At 38.5% G+C, this 16,681-nt stretch overlaps 1 protein-coding gene across 5 annotated transcripts in view; it reads left to right on the forward strand.

Annotated features, from left to right (window-relative positions):
• The first annotated feature begins 297 nt into the window (after positions 1–297).
• Positions 298–16,681, forward strand: part of BAG1 (BCL2 associated athanogene 1) — a 49,726-nt gene continuing 33,342 nt past the window's right edge. For 2 of the 5 annotated variants that reach the window (XM_027875121.1, XM_027875123.1), the window contains exons 1-2: positions 298–504; positions 13,374–13,502. In XM_027875121.1, coding sequence (XP_027730922.1) covers positions 453–504; positions 13,374–13,502 — 181 coding nt within the window. In that variant the 5' untranslated portion in view covers positions 298–452. The remainder of the gene's footprint in view (positions 505–13,373; positions 13,503–16,681) is intronic. The other 3 variants (XM_027875122.1, XM_027875126.1, XM_027875124.1) reach the window with 2 other exon arrangements.

The following is a 16,681-nucleotide window of genomic DNA, read 5'->3' on the forward strand; positions in this document are numbered from 1 at the left end:
GGACACTTTGAAGAGAACTGCAAAGTCTTCTGAAAGTTTAATCAGAGAAGGTTCTAAGTTGAACGAGGACTCTAAGAATGGCTAGGATTTTGACCAGAAGAGATGGAAAAGGGAAGGGGCGGGATAAGGACGGGGTATTCCAGGTTTAGGGAACAGGAGCAAAGAAGGGCTGGGAAATCAGAGATTAGGGAGGGCTGTGACTCCTCCCTCCCTGCAAGCCTCCCCTTGTCCCATTCAGTCCAGACTGCCTCTGGTTGCTGCTAAGCTGCGGAGAGGCGGACTTTGGCCTCTCGCCTGGTGGCTCTCCTTGGAGTTGCATTGAGCATGCTCAGCAGCCTGGACAGGTTTGGGCGCCTGGCAGGTTGGGTCTCTTACCTGCAGCGTGGGGAGGGGGCAGAACCTGGGGGGCCAGTGAATGATCGTCAGGCCTGGGATTCGGGGAGTCCGAGGGAATGGCCTCAGCAGAGATGTCAGGGCCCTCAGTGACCGTCACTGTCACCCACAGTAAGTGACCGGGGTCGGGGGGGGGGAGCAGGGCTGGTTCCTGCCCATGTTGGGTTTTTCCCCTCTGGTCAGGATACATTAGGGGAAGGGGGTCTCATTGAAGCCCATCTTGTATGGGGACTGTGGGGGCTGATCCCCAGAGGCAGAGTCACAATCTTGTTATTTACCAGTAAATAAGGCAGTCGGTAAGCATTGATTAAGCTCCTACCATGCGCTAAGTACTATGGATAGGACTTACATGTTTTTTTTCTTTCTCTTCCATATTTCTTTCTTTCTTTCTTTCTTTTCTTCTCCACTCACTTGCCCTTCTCACTTTAGAGACTTCTTCTTTCAGTTCTGGGGGGTTGGGGGTTGGGGGAAGACTAGATGGTCACTGAGATCTCTTCCAACTAACTCTCTTGAGATTCCTTGATTCAATGATTTAGCAGCTTCCCATAGAATAGACTCCTCCTGTTCCTGCTTCGGTTAATAACAATAGTTAGCAATTAAATATATAGTACTTTTAAGGTTTGCAAATTATTTTACATTTATCCAGTCATTTGAGCAATACTGCCCTGGTTTCTGGAAGGATGTTGGGAGAGCTCAGGACTTGTGGCAGCCTCCACTCCATAGAGTTGCAGATGGGTAACCTTTTCTAAAAAGTTAGGTTTATGTTGTGATTATGCCCTAAAGCGGCCAGGAAATCACAGTGCCAGATTTCTTGTGGTAATCAAATTTGACTGTGGAAGTGGCCAGCCAAAAAAAAAAAAAAAAAAAAGATGTTCTGATTTCAAAGGAGTCTAACTTTTTAAAAAGCAAACTTGGTATTACAGGATCTACATTAATGAAATCTCTTTGGAGAATAATCAGATCTGTCTTAACAGTTATTTAACAGGAACTATTTACAAAATGATAGTTACACAGGTTATAGTATCATAGGTCTGGAAGAGATCTCAGGCTATCCAATTTCTCATTTTATAGATGAGTAAACTGAGTTTTAGAGAGGTTAAGTCAATTGATGTGACAATCAAATGAAATTATATACATGTCAAGCATTAGATAAAAGTTAGCTATTATTTTTGTTATTGTTGCTGCCCAGAGTCATATACATAATTTCAGAGATAAGATTTGAATCCAGTCCTTTGCTCCAAGGGCAGTGAGTGCTCCTTTCCTAGAGTAATACAAACACTAGAATAAAGAGTAAGGACACCTATGTTCTTCTACCCCCTCCAGAATGAAGCAACAACATGACTTTATGTTCCAATGAATTTTAAGGTTTACAGAGAGCTTTCTAGACAGCCATTTGTTGGCTGTCCATATATCTGGCAATATAAGTAGATCAGTTTTATCCAACAAGTATTTCTGGATAGTCTACTATGTACTGGAACTATATTTGGCACAATGATGAATACAAAAATATAAATCAAAATCCCTGCCCTAAGGTAACTTATAAGAGAGGTATAAGCAAAAAGAACATTTGGATTGGGAGTCTGGAGAACTAGGTTTGGTCATAATTCTACCTCTGTTTTTGGACAAGTAATGTTGTTCTGCACAATGACAAGTTTTCAAAAAGAAGAAGAAAGTAGAGTTGGCAAACTCTTAAGTTGATGAACTTGGTTTCAATTCATATCAGAATTTTAGAACTTGTTATAGAAAGGGTAGTGCATCTACCTGTCTTCTACTGTACATCCAGAAGAAGTGACAATTATAGAGAGCCATCATACTTTTGTCAAGAGCTAGTTGGGGGACTTCTGGGTCACATGAGCAACAAAATGGAGGATTAAATATTTTCTGTGATCCCCATGACCTTTCAAACCAGAAACAGAAATTATGCACCAAAGATAAAACTATTCCATAGCTATCTTCATGGTCTAGGACACCCAGAATTCAAAAATAGGTTTTTAAAAAAAACCCCAAAGCTATGAACTAACATTCAACTTACCCTGAGCTCACTCAGCACCCATCTCTAGCCTTTCAAAGTACAAGCAGGCTGCACTAGCAGATCCAAGGACTGGACACACAGACCTGCAACACAACCCATTCCTACTCCCAGGTTCCCTCTCTGTTTCCAGTTCTATGGAGATCCTAACTCCGGGCTGTGGAAATTTACTCTAGCTATGTCAGACAGTCAGCTGGCTGAAGCCCTTCAGGAACAAAAATACCAGCATGGCAAAGCCCTGAATTGTTGGTACTGGGCCAGAGAATTGAAGAACAGAGGAAGCAGAACAGGTCACCAGGACAGGATACCATGTTTGCATGTTGTGGGGATAGGGAGAGAGAAGTGGTTTTAGCAATCATCTAAGTCTGGGGGAATGTGCACAGCACTCAGCAGGGTCAGTTCTGACTAACCCTAACCCAAAAGTCACTTGGGGCAAAGACCTAGGTTGGTGAACTGTGGAGCCTGAGAGGCTTTGAAATCCAGGTTTGAAGGAAACTACCATCAGAGGGGATAGAGCCAGAAAGTGAATAGGGGAAATCAGGGGGAAAAAAGAGAAGGTACCAAAAATCTCCAGAAGAAGAAAACTCAAAGACCTTGAACATAAGAAGTTCAATCAATAATCAATCAGTAAAGATTTGTTAAGCATGTAACATGTGCTAGGCACTGTGCTAAGCACCAGGGTTACAAGAAGGGGCAAAAGAGAGTAAGAGAGGCCCCAGGAAAAACCCTGGAACAGCTGAACCAGAAGAAAGATGGGGTGCAGCAGTCCAGTAGCCCAGGTAGCTTGAGGGAATAATGGGAGAGGTCCCTCTTGCCCTGGGGGAAGGGGAGCAGTACAGAACAAGAGGCATCCCAGCAAGCTGGTGGAAAGCCCCACCTCAGCATACCAGGAGGAGATCCTGAAACCCAGGTGGTGGAGCAGGCAAACACCAATACCTGGACCCCCAAGTGCTTCAGTGAGAGCGGGGAACCGATGGAAACTTTCTTGGAAAACCACCAGGTTCCTCAGAATTCTACAGCAACCGGGTCTCCCAGTGCCTCAGCAAAACTAAGGGAAGCAGCACTCTAAGGGGCCCCAGGTAGATAAACATCCTGCAACATCCATCTGAAAGGAGCTGAAGAATTTGAAAGGAAGGAAAGGCCCGGGTGAGCACGAAATCTTCAGGAGCCACGCTATCCAATCCTACCCCTAGAGTTCCAGTGTTGCTGATTCCAGCCCAACACCAGGTAAGCTGCCAGCACCCTACAGCCTCCAATTGCCAGCATTGGAGGCCCCAGCACACAAAGCCAGTGACCAGGCCCTAGGCTCCCAACACAAGAAGCTTCAGTCAGTGCCCTCTGCTCCCCAGCAGGAGAGCTCAATCTCTTTAAAGGCCAGGAAATAAGCAAACGCCATGAGCAGAAAGAAATGTACAATAGATTCTTATTATGGGAAGAGAGAAGATCAAGACAGAAATTCTGAAGAGGACAACATTGTCAACAAACCCACATCTGGAACCTCAAAAGGGAATAAGAACTGGTCTGAAGCCCAACAAGCCTTCTTAGAAGAGCTCAAGAAGGATTCTAAAAGTCAGATGAGAGAAGAAGAAAAAAAAATGGGAAAAGAAATGAGAGGTATGCAAGAAAGAGTCAATAGCTTGGAAAAGGAAGGACAAAAATTAACTGTAGAAAACAAGTCCTTAAAAAATACAATTGGCCAACTGGAAAAAAAGTACACTGAAGAAAACAAGTCCCTGAAAAATGCAATTGGCCAACTAGAAAAAAAGTATACTAAAGAAATCAAGTCCTTAAAAAATACAATTGGCCAACTGGGAAAAAAGTACACTGAAAAAAACAAGTCCCTAAAAAATACAATTGGTCAAATGAGGAAGGAGGTACAAAATCTAATAGAAGAAGAAAACAATTTGTTAAAAATTATAATTGGGCAAATGGAAGCTAATGACTCTATGAGAGAGTAAGAATCAGTCAAACAGAAAAAAAAGAATGAAAAAACAGATGAAAATGTAAAATACCTCATTGGTAAAACAACTGATCTGGAAAACTGATCCAGGAGAGACAATTTAAAAATAATTGGTCTACCTGATAATCACGATGAAAAAAAGAGCCTGAACAATATCTTTCAGAAATCATAAAGGAAAACTGCCCTGAGGTTATCAGAGGGTAAAATAGCCCTAGAAAGAATCCACCCATCACCTCCTGAAAGAGATCCCAAATTGAAAATGCCAAGGAATATAATAGCCAAATTCCAAAATTACCAGGTCAAAGAGAAAATACTGCAAGCAGCCAGAAAGGAACAATTTAAATATCATGAAACCACAGTCAGGATTACACAGGACTTGCAGCTTCTACATTAAAAGACCTTAGGGCATAGAATATGATATTCTGTAAGGCAAAGGAGCTTGGATTACAACTAAGTATCAGCTACGCAGTGAAAATGAGCGTGATCTTTCAGAGCAGGAGATGGATATTCAACAAAATAGGGGACTTCCAGACTTTCCTGATAAAAAGACCAGAGCTCAACAGAAAATTTGATCTTCAAATACAAGACTCAAGAGAGACATAAAAAGGTGAATGGGACAGAAGAAACATGTTATTAATAAGGGCAAACTGTTTACATCCCTACAAGGGAAGATGACGCTTGTAACCCTTGAGAACTGTATTGTTATTACACCAGTTAAAGGGGTATACATAAAGGGGGTGGATATAAGTTGCCTTTGATGTAATGATAAAAAAAACTAATCAAGTGGGTTAAATGGATCCAAGTAAGTGGATTAATCTCATCTAACTAAGAAAACGTACTGACAGAAAAGAAAAAGAGGAGGCAGACAAGGGTAAATTACATTACCAGAAAAGGCACAAAAACCTATTCCAGCAGAGGGAAAGAAGGGAGGGAGATGAGCATTGTTTGAACCTTACTGTCATCAAATAAGGGAATAACATAATCAGTTAGGTACTAATATTGGTAGACTTAACCCTTCTCAGCAATACAAGCATCTAAGACATCTTCAAAGGCCTCATGATAGAAAATACTATCCACATCCAAAGAAAGAACTATGGAGTTTGAATGCAGATCGAAGCATACTGTTTGCTATTTTTTTCTTCTGTTGTGTTTTGTTTTCTCTTTCTGGTGATTCCTCCTATTGGTTTGAATTCTTACTTACAACATTTATAATATGAAAATATGTTTAATAGGAATGTATGTGTATAGTCTATGTCAGATTGTGTGCCCTCTTGGGAAGGGAGGTGGGGGGGACAGGGGGAGAAAAATTTAAAACTCAAAAGCTTATGAAAGTGATTGTTGATAAATCAAAATAAATTAATTAAAAAAATAGAGAGAGTAAGAGAGTCTCTGTCCTCAAGGAGCTTACAATCTAATGAGGGAGATAATATATAAACATACACACACACGCATATACATATATATGTATACACACACATATATGTATATATACATATACATTTATATACACAAAGCAAACTATATACAGGAGAAATAAGAAATAATTAACAGAGGGAAGGCATTAGAATTAAGAAGGGCTAGGGAAGTCTTCTAGTAGAAGATGGTATTTTAGTTGGGACTTAAAGGAGTCCAGGAAGGGTAGTAGGTAGAGAAGAGGAGGGAGAGTGTTCCAGGCAAGGGGGTCAGCCAGAGAGGATGCCAGGGGCCAAGAGATGGAGTGTCTTACTCAAAGAACATCCAGAAGGCCAGTGTCACTGGATCAAAGAGTTTATGGCAAGGAGTAAGGTACAGGAAGACTGGAAAGGTAGGAGGAGGTTAGGTAATAAAGGGCTTAGAATGCCAAACAGCATTTTGTATTTGATCCTGGAGGCAATAAGGAAGCCGCTGGAATTTATTGGGAAGGGGAAGTGATGTGATAAGACCTGCACTTTAGGAAAATCCCTTCAGTGACTGAAAAATCAACAAGGGAAACATTAACAACAGAAGAAAGTATGACCTTTAGCTCCAGTAAATGAGTTCAGGCATCTATGAATAAATACTGCAAAATAAAGGAAAATTACCCCACATTTGGTGAATTTGAAGAGGAGTTTGAGGAGAACATAGAACCACAATGTGCTGTTCCTAAGTGGTTCAAAAGAGAAATGAGAATTATGAGAGCAGAATTTATGACTTCACTGATAAAGTGATGGGCATGATAGAAAAACTGGAGTCTGTAATCGCAAACCTCACCAAATAAACAAAAGAGAGAATGATAGATTGGGAATGAAAATATGCAAAAGTGAAGAACAATCTAGAAGAGAAGCAAAAAAACAAAATAACATTAAAAGAAAAAGTAAAACATACCAATCTTGAAGATGGGATATTGTAGAGACAACCTAAAGATCCTAGGTTGCTCAGAAGAACATAACAGGACAAAAAAACCTTTACACCATAATGCAGGAAATAACAGAAGAGAAATGCACAAAACTTCTGAATATAGAAAAACATACCAGTTGAAAGAATTCACAGATCATCTCTGGAAAAAAATGAAGACTGCAAACTCCAAGACACATGGTTAAATTTAACAATCCAATTCAGAAACAACAGGCTATCAGGAGAAAGAGCTTCCAATACAAAGGAAATGAAATGTGAATAACCTAAGACTGTTCTGTACCCACCAGAAAATGTTAGACAGAATTGGAATAATGTATTCCAAAGAGCCATGGAGCTCCAGATGCAGACCTGGGTGACCTATCCAGCAAATCTGAGCTTAACCATACAGGACAAAAGATGTATGTTCAATAATAAAGAGGCATTTGAAATCTTTTTAGAAAGAAAACCAGAACTGAAGAAATTATTTGCTTCTTGAGTACCTCAAACAATAGAAATGCAAGAGGAGTGAGCCAATGTAGCAGCCAAAAATAGTGATATCTAAAGTGATAGCAAGGACCATTAAGAAGCTCCTTTCTAAGTGTAGTTAAGAAGACCTAGGTGAAGATGAAGGAAAGAGCGAAAAGGCAGGAATAGAACGTTATGGACAGAATGAGGTGATACCTTATCTACAGATGAATCATTGTATTTTTTTTTAATGGGGGGAAGGTACTTGAGTAGGAGAATAGAAAGGAATATGTGATGTGCCAGGGTCAACTCAAGGGCTGGCAACAAGGGGGAGGAGCCCCCTGTGGTCTCAGAAAGAGAAGAACTTACTGGGGAGTGGCTGAGGAGGAGGGAAGATTGAAAAGAAAGGGAAAGGAAGAAGATCTTGCTTTTTGGTGGTAGGAGGAGGAGGTGGTTCTACTGATGAATACTTCTATGAAGGAAGAGAGATGATCTGTGAAGGGAGACAGGGACATTTCACTGAGTGTTCTCTGGGGGATCTGGTACTTGAAAAGTCTACTAGTCCTACTTTGGGAGGGGAGGAATTGGAACCTGTGAGAGCATGAACCAAGGGAGGAAATTTTGAGGCAAATGGGGGACAAAGGTAATCAGGGGAGGGTATAGTTCAGTGGTGGGCTGTGTAATCAGGGATGTGGTGGAGAAGGAGCCCTTCCCTGGAGCAGTATCTTGGATGATATCTACAATAATTGGCATTGTTCTGAAAGAGAGGCACAATGGAAAAGAGGAATCCATGGGGGCAAGTTCCACAAGGCAATAGGAGAAACCACCCAGAGGGGAGATCCTAGAATATATAACTTGGAAAACTTGACTGCATGAGGAATTCAGAGAAAAGAGAAAGACCAAGTAATTATAGGGATCATGAATCAGAGAATGAAGATGTAGAGTAGATAGAGAGGATGGATAATGAAGAACATAAGAAAAAGTCTTTTTGGAAAAGGGTGCAAAAAATTGAAGTAAAAAAAATTAATGAACAGGACTAGTTGAAACGAAGGAAAGAGGAATGGGGAATCTACTTCACTGAGAGGAAAAGGGTATAAGAATTATATAATCAGATAAAAGCAAGAGAGAAAAAAAGATCTAATAAGCAAAAGCCCGAAGGGAAAGCAGTAATAAATGAGAAGAAATCAGGGTGAGGACCACTGCAATAGGGAACATAATACTGTGTTCACAAAAGAGGAGGAAGAATCCTAACTTGAAGAAACCGGACAGTATTAGAGACAGAGGAAAAATATAATTTGAATACAAATAGAGTAAGCAATCCAATAAAACAAAAAAGAGTGACAGATTGGATAAGAAAACAGTGCTTTACTATCTGTTATTTAAAAGAAACACATTTGAAAAACAAAGACATATATAAAATTAAACTAAGGAGATGGGAAAAATTTTACTGTGCATCAAATGAATCCAAAAAAGCAAGAGTTGCAATCATGTTATTTGACAAAGCCAATAAAATAAAAAGAGATAAAGGAGGAAACTATGTTATACTGAAAGCAACCATAAGCAACTAACCAATATCAGTAATAAACTTATCGGCTCCAAATGCCTTGCATATAAATTCATAAAAGAAATATTATCTAAGCAACAAAAAGACATAGATAGTAACACAATGATGAGACTTCAGTATCCCTCTCTCCATTTTGGATAAGTCTAACAGAAAGATGGAGATAGCTAGGTGGTTTAGTGGATAGAACACTAGGCCTGGAGTCAAGATGACCTGAGTTTAAATCCCACATTAGACACTAGCTATGTGACCTTAGGCAAGTCACTTAACCTCTATCTACCTAAATCCCCTGGAGAAGGAAATGGCAAACTATGCCAGTATCTTTGCCAAGAAAACCCCATGGATAGTGTGGTCCACAGGGTCATGAAGAGACAGACATGATTGAATCGACAGAACAACAACAGAAAGATAAACAAAAGAGGAACTATGGAGCTGAACAAATTGTTAGAGAAAGTAGAGTTAAAAAACTTAGGGCATCTTCTAAATGGGTCTGCAAAAGAATACACGTTTCTCAGCACCATATGGAACTTTTACAAAAATTGATCAGGTAGTAGGGCACAGATATATTGTAAACAAATATAAAAAAGGCAGAGATAGTTAATACGTTCTTTCCATACCATAACACAATAAAAATAGAAATTGGTTCAGAAACCACAAACAAAAAATACAGACCCAAAAGGAGATTTAACGATGAATTCCTAAATAATAAGCGAGTCAAAGAACAAATCATCGGAACAATAGCTGCGTAAAGGAAAATGATAATGATGAAAAAGTGTACAAAAGTTTCTGGGATGCAGCTAGTTTTTTTTGGGGGGGGGTTAGGCAATGGGGTTGAGTGACTTACCCAGGGTCACACAGCTAGTAAGTGTTATGTGTCTGAGGCTGGATTTGAACTCAGGTCCTCCTGAATCCAGGGCCGCTGCTCTATCCACTGCGCCATCCAGCTGCCCCACAGCTAGTTTTTCAAGGGAAAAATCATATCCTTACAGACAAATATTAGCAAAATAGAAAAAGAGCGGATTAATGGATTAAACAATGCATTTGAAAAATTAGAAAGCCAACAAATGAACTTAAAATGGGCAAAAAAGAGGAGATATTAAAAATTAGAGGAGAAATAAATACACTGGAAAAATAGGAATGATAAATAAAACTGAAATCTAGTTCTTCCAAAAGATTAATAACATTGATAAACCCTTAGCTAATCTGATTAACAAGAAGACAGCAGAAAATCAAATCAATAAAATAACAAATAAGCAAAGTGAAATCACAGCAAAAGAAATTTTAAAAAATGTAGTCATACTTCATTTTACTGTGCTATACAGTATTGTGCTTCACAGATATTGCATTTTTTTTTTAAACAGATTGAGGGTTTGGGGCAATTCTGCGTCAAGCATGTCTATCAGTACCATTTTTTTTAACAGCATGTGCCCACATCATGTGTTATAATTTGAGACATTTGGAAATTCTCACAATATTTTAAACTTTTTCATTAATATCATATTCATTACAGTGATCAGTGATCTTTGATGTTACTATTGCAATTGTTTTGGGGCACCATGAACCGTATCTATAAAGAACAGTGAACTGAATTGATAAATGTTGTGTGTGTTCCACCGACCAACTGTTCCTTCATCTCTCTTTCTCTCTCCTCGGGCTTCTCTCTTCCCCGAGATACAACAATATTGAAGAATATTACATAAACTTAGTTGATAAAGCAGCAGCAGAGTTTGAGAGGATTGACTCCAATTTTGAAAGAAATTCTACTGTGGGTAAAATACTATCAAATAGTATCACATGCTACAGAGAAATCTTTTATGAAAGGAAGAGTCAACTGATGCAGCAAACTTCATTGTCCTATTTTAAGAAATTGCTGTAATCATCCCAGCCTTCAGCATCCACCACTCTGATCAGTCAGCAGCAATCAACATCAAGGCAAGACCTTTTGCCAGCAAAAAGATTATGACTTGTTGAAGGCAGCTCAGATGATGGTTAGCATTTTTTTATCAATAAAGAATTTTTAAATTAAGGTATGTACATTGTTTTTTAGACATAATACTATTGCATACTTAATAGATGATAGTATAGTATAAACATAACTTTTATATGCACTGGGAGACAAAAAAATTCTTGTGATTTGCTTTATTGCAATATTCATTTTATTGCAGTGATTTGGAACCAAACCCACAGTATCTCTGAGGTATGCCTGTAATCAGAACATATTATTAGGTATAAAACTAATAGCTATTCCCCAGTAGATAAATTGTTGAAGAATATGAACAAACAATTCTCAAAAGAAGAAAAGCAAAGTATTCACAACCACATGCAAGAATACTTCAAATCACGAATAATAAAAGAAATACAAATCAAAACAACCCTGCAGTTTCACCTTACACCCTGCAAATTGGCAAAAATGACCAAAAAATGGCAATGCTCAATGTTGGAGGGGCTGTGGAATGATAGGAATGCTAACACATTGTTGGTGGAGCTGTGAAATATTACAACTATTTTGGAAAGCAATATGAAATTATGCAAATAAGGTGACTAAAATATCCATACTCTTTGAACCAGAGATTCAGTTACTGGGTTTACACCCCAAGGGAGCCATTGGTAAGAAGAAAGTCCCCATATATTCAAAAATATTTATGGTATCACTTTTTGTGATGGCTAAGAATTGGAAACAAAGTAGATGTCCATCCATTGGGGAATGAAACAAATTGTGGTATGTGAATGTAGTGGAATATTATTGTGTTCTAAAGAAATGATGTGTGTAATGAAGACAGAGAAGCATGGAAAGATCTACACAAACTGATGTTGAGTGAAGTAAGCAGAACCAAGAAAAGAATATATATAATCACTATAACCATATAAATGAAAAGAACAATCACACACAAAATATCAAAAGTGAATGTTAAAAAACTATAAAGATCAAGCAAGATTCAAATAAAGAAATATGAAAAGAGGGTCCCCCCTTTCATGGATGAAGGAGATCCACAAGTGTTATACATTGCACATGTTTTTAGATTTCTTCAATGTATTGATCAGTTGGTGCTGATTTTTTTTTCCTCTCCAAAAAATACTATTTGTAAAATGAGGTGATTTTCTGGAAGAAGTAGGGGGATGATGATGTAAGAAACAGAAGATATCAATAAAAAGTTATTTAAAAAAAAAATGAACAAGTCAGGTTTCCTAGGTCAGGACAGTGTTGCAGATATGGTTTACCTAGATTTTTAGCAAAGCATGTATCAGATTCTCTCATTCTCTTTTTGGGAAAGATTAAAAGATGTAGGCTAGAGGGTACATTTAGTACTGATTAGGTGGCTGAATTAGAGGGCAGCTTGGATGGTGCAGTGGATAGAGTACTAGTCTGGAGTTGAGAAGACATCTTCCTGAGTTTACATCTGGCCTCAGATATTTACTAGTGTGTGACCCTGAGCGAGTCACTTAACCCTGTTTGCCTTAGTTTCTTCATCTATAAGATGAGCTGGAGAAGGAAATGGCAAACCACTCCAATATCTTTGCCAAGAAAACCCCAGTTGGGGTCATGAAGAGTTAGACACAACTAAAATGACTGAACAACAGATGTCTGACTACAAAGTATATAGTCAGCAAGGTCCTGTGTCAACCACTGGAGTGCTTCTGGCATTTGTGTCCTGTGTTATTTAACATTTTAACCAATAAGCTGAATAAAGGCATAGATGGCAGACAAGATTATCAGAGTTGCATACGACACAGAGTTAGGTGGAATAACTAACATATTGGATCACAAAGTCAGGATCCAAAAAGATCTTAACAGTGTTGAGCTGAATCTAATGAGGTCAGATTTAATAAGGACAAATATAAGGCCTTGTATTTTGGTCCAAAAAATCAATTTATGAATGTAAGCTGGAAATACGTAGCTAGAAATTAGTTTGTAAAAGATCTAGGAGTTTTAGTGGACTGTGAACTCAACGTGCGTAACAGTGTGACACGAGTTAACAATATGGCTGCAAATAAAGTAAATGCAAAAGGGAATGGGCTCCGTGGAGGGGCGAGGGAAGGGGGGATGTTTTGTCATCAGAAGAGAGACTTAGGGATTACTGTCTTCTAATATTTTGAAAGGGTAGCACATGGAAGGGAAATTAGGTGCTATTTTGTGTAATTCTGAAGGGAAAAGCTAGAATCAATAGAAACTGTAAGGAGGCAGATTTGAGTTCAACATTAGGTGAAAACTTTCTAAGAATTATACTTATACAGTAATAAAGAAGGCTACCTCCTAAGTTATGAGTTTGTTGTCATTGCTCATATTTAAGAAGAGTGCAGGTGACCTCAAATTGGGGATATTATAAAATAGATTACTGAATTAGGCAGGAGGTGAACTAAATTTCTGCCATCTCTTGAAATTGAGATTCTATGATACTAATAAACTCCTTGAGAGTAGGGACTCTCCTTTACCTTTTATCTCTATTGTTACCCATCAGAGTTCTCAGCCATTGGTAAGAGCTTAAAAAATATTTCTTGAAATTGGAAATGTTTGTTTAATTTCTGCTCTAAAGATAATTTCTGTGTGATTTATAGAACATTTACATTGAAGAATTGCTATTTTCTAGCTACAGATAATTATTGTTTCTTTTCAGACAATGAAAAACATAACATTCAAGTTGTAGCGCAGCAAGGAAACAATGAACCAAGCCTTCAGGACATGGCTCTTCTTATTGAACAAGTTACCGGAGTTCCACTTGCTTTTCAGAAATTAATATATAAAGGTAGAAATTTTTCTTTTAATATTTTCAAAGCATCCTAAAGTTCAAGTCTGAATACTAGTAATAAAGGATAGACTTAAGTATATCACTTTCTTTTCTTTTTCTAATTCTCCAGCTACGATTGTAAATATCAATATAAATTTTGTATAGAGAAGTGTTAGACATAAATTACAAGTTAGTGATAAAATAATGCATGTATCTGAAATAATATTTGTGGTAAAAAAATATTTTTGAACATTTGTTTTAGGAATAATTCATATGTATCTATGTTTGCCTTAACTTCCTCCTGTTTCCTTAAGTCCCCAGGTCCTTTACCACTGAAACTCCATCCTCATCCTGGGGCCAAGGCCCTGTCCCCACGGAGCCTCTGTGTAGTAGGTGCAGCTCCTGCTGCCTTGAAATCCTGCAAGACACCATTGGCAGAGGTCCAATTGCTTCCTCTGGATGATTAAAACCTCTGGATCTTGGTTCCAGAGCCCTGCCTTCTCCTTTTCCCCTTGAAATCCCAATGGAAAAGAAATTCTCCTGTCCAAGTTATAGAAGGAGTATGCTGTAGTCACTGAATCTATGACAGGGAGATCTGGTCTTGGTGATTCCTATTAGAATTCAACTTTTTTTTCCTATGAAAATGATATTAAAAGGGAGGCCAGGATTTTTCCTACATGGAAAATAAGTCTTAAGTGGGACAATATTTCAAGTATGTAGAAGACGGATTAAAAGAGTTGTTCTACTTACCACCTAGGGCTATCTATGAGCAATGGCAGGCAGATTTACTCTGGATTTCAAGAAAAATCTTCCTCACAATTAGAGGTGTCTAAAAGTGGAATGGGCTGCCAGACATGCCACCCCTTACTGGTTATCTTCAAGGAAAGGCTGGATGACCACTTGTTGCAGATGTCATTGAAGGGATTCATTCTTAGATCTAGGTGGCCTTTGATGTCCCTTCCAGCTCTAAGATTTTGTATTAATCAAAAATAATTAATTAATTATTATTTTGTAAACTTATTATATTAATATATAATAATATAGAATGAAATGTTATTAGAATAGTTAATTACAAAAATCATATTTAATATACGGTTTTACAGACTGGCCTAGAGACCTAAGTGCCCTTTATAACATTGTTTCCATGAGAAAATTCACTCTGAGTTACAAGAGACCCACTTAATAAATTTGTGGGATACTGTCACTTTGTAAGTTAGAGCGCTGTGTGGATATGTAATGTACACTATATTTTTCCCCCGAAGTAATAACTCATTTTATCCCCAAATGTCCAGTATGGATTGTATTTGTAGGCAAAAGTCAGATAAATCATGTGAAAATGCCCTTCAAATTACCAACGTTAGTAATAAATTCATTCACTCAAGTATATTTGTGCCTTTGTGAAACTCACCTCTATGTGTAACTTTGTCTTCCAAACTTCTCTCAGAGAACATGTTTCATTTATGTTAGCAGGAGATACTAACACTACATGGTGACAAGTGTGATTTTGGAGAGTTGCAAAGTAGTTTTCTTTTTTTAACTGAATTGCAACTTTTGATGCTTTATGGTAGACCGGTTTAAAATTTAAAATGAGTTTTAATTGACATTCGTGCTGATATTTTGCTTTTCCTATCTTGTAGCATTGTTTTTTGAAGTTTTTCAAGCTGCACTGAAATTTTTAGATTTCTTGTTTTGGGTGCCCACATTTTTAGGGTTGAATGAAAGAGTAAGACCCAGTTGACACTGGATTATAATCTGAAAGGAAGTCAGTATTCAATAAATATTTACTAAATCCCTACTTTGTGCCACTCTGCTAAACCCTGGGGATACCAAAAAAAAAAAAAGACAGTCCCTGCCCCCAGGGTATTTGTAGCCTTAATGGGGGAAGACCATACACAAAAGGAAGCTGAAAGGTTTTGTGGGAGAGGGTATCTGGTACCAGGGGGATGATGTTTGTGGAGGCAAAACCAAGCAGAGCTGTTGGTAGGAAATGAAGAGAGGAAGTGAAGTGTAGGAGCTAGTAGGTGCTTTTAGGCAGTGCTTCTTTTCTTTTCTTTTTCTTTTTTTTAGGCAGTGCTTCTTAAACTGTGGCTCCTGACCCCAATTTAAGAAGTGTTGAAGGAGTCAGGGGTAGAAAAAGTTTAAGAAGCCCTCCTTTTAGGTATATTAAAGACTGTCAAACAGAAGAGGTGTTAAATGTATTATTAGAAAAGAAAAACATAGGGCCAGTGAATAGAAATTATAGGGAAGCAGATTTTGGCAGAGTATCCAATATAACCTCCCAAGAATTGGAGCTCTCTGAAAGTGGATTGGCCTGCCTCTTTAGGTAGTGAGTTCCTTCTTACTGTAAGTGTTCAAGCAGACACTGGACTTGCTGGGGGAATACTGGGGTGGGGATTCAAACTATAGATAAGGATTGAACAAGTTGATCTTCCAAACCTGGGATTTTAGGGTTTTGGAAAGGTAGGAAGGAACCCGATTATGGAGGAGCTTGAATATAAAACGAAGGCATCTGGATTTTATCACATGGGCAGTCATTGAAGTTTTTGTTTTGTTTTGTTTTGTTTTCTAGCATGGGCATGATGTAATGAGAGTAACATTTTATATTACTGAAACTGCCTCCTCATCTGCCTTCATTTTCATTCTCTCTCTATCGGAGTTTCTTGTTCTTTAACTAAAGACTGGCTGTTACTGCTTAGTTGCTGCTAGAGGCTCACCAGACGTGCATAATTATGTTGGGCCTGGTTCCCTACAATCCTGTTTGGACGCTGAGTTAAGTTTAGATCTAGAATAACAAATCCAACACAGTTATATCTTTGCAGTTTCGAAGGGGTCCTTATAGTCCACGATGGTCAGGACTGTCCCTTTTAAAGGGAAAACAGGGTATAATTGGAAAAATCAACCCACTGTTCTGCATAGGGTCACTTATTCACTATTTTTTTATTGCTCCTTGGGGGCTAATTCAGTATTCAGATATGTCACTCAGAGCTGCTGTATAAGAACTCAGTAAATCAGGTTGCTGAAAGTTCCTCTAACAGTCAAGGGGTGGTGAACCTGCGGCCTCGAGGCTACATTTGGCCTCAAGTGCGGCCCTTTGACTGAATCCAAACTTCACAGAGCAAATCCTTTTATTAAGGGCCTAACCCCATATTAGTGTGTGTGTGTGTGTGTGTGTGTGTGTGTGTGTGTGTGTGTGTGTG

Source organism: Vombatus ursinus, unplaced genomic scaffold (assembly GCF_900497805.2).
Source record: "Vombatus ursinus unplaced genomic scaffold, bare-nosed wombat genome assembly UNPS02014807.1, whole genome shotgun sequence".
Classification (NCBI taxonomy): Eukaryota; Metazoa; Chordata; class Mammalia; order Diprotodontia; family Vombatidae; genus Vombatus; species Vombatus ursinus.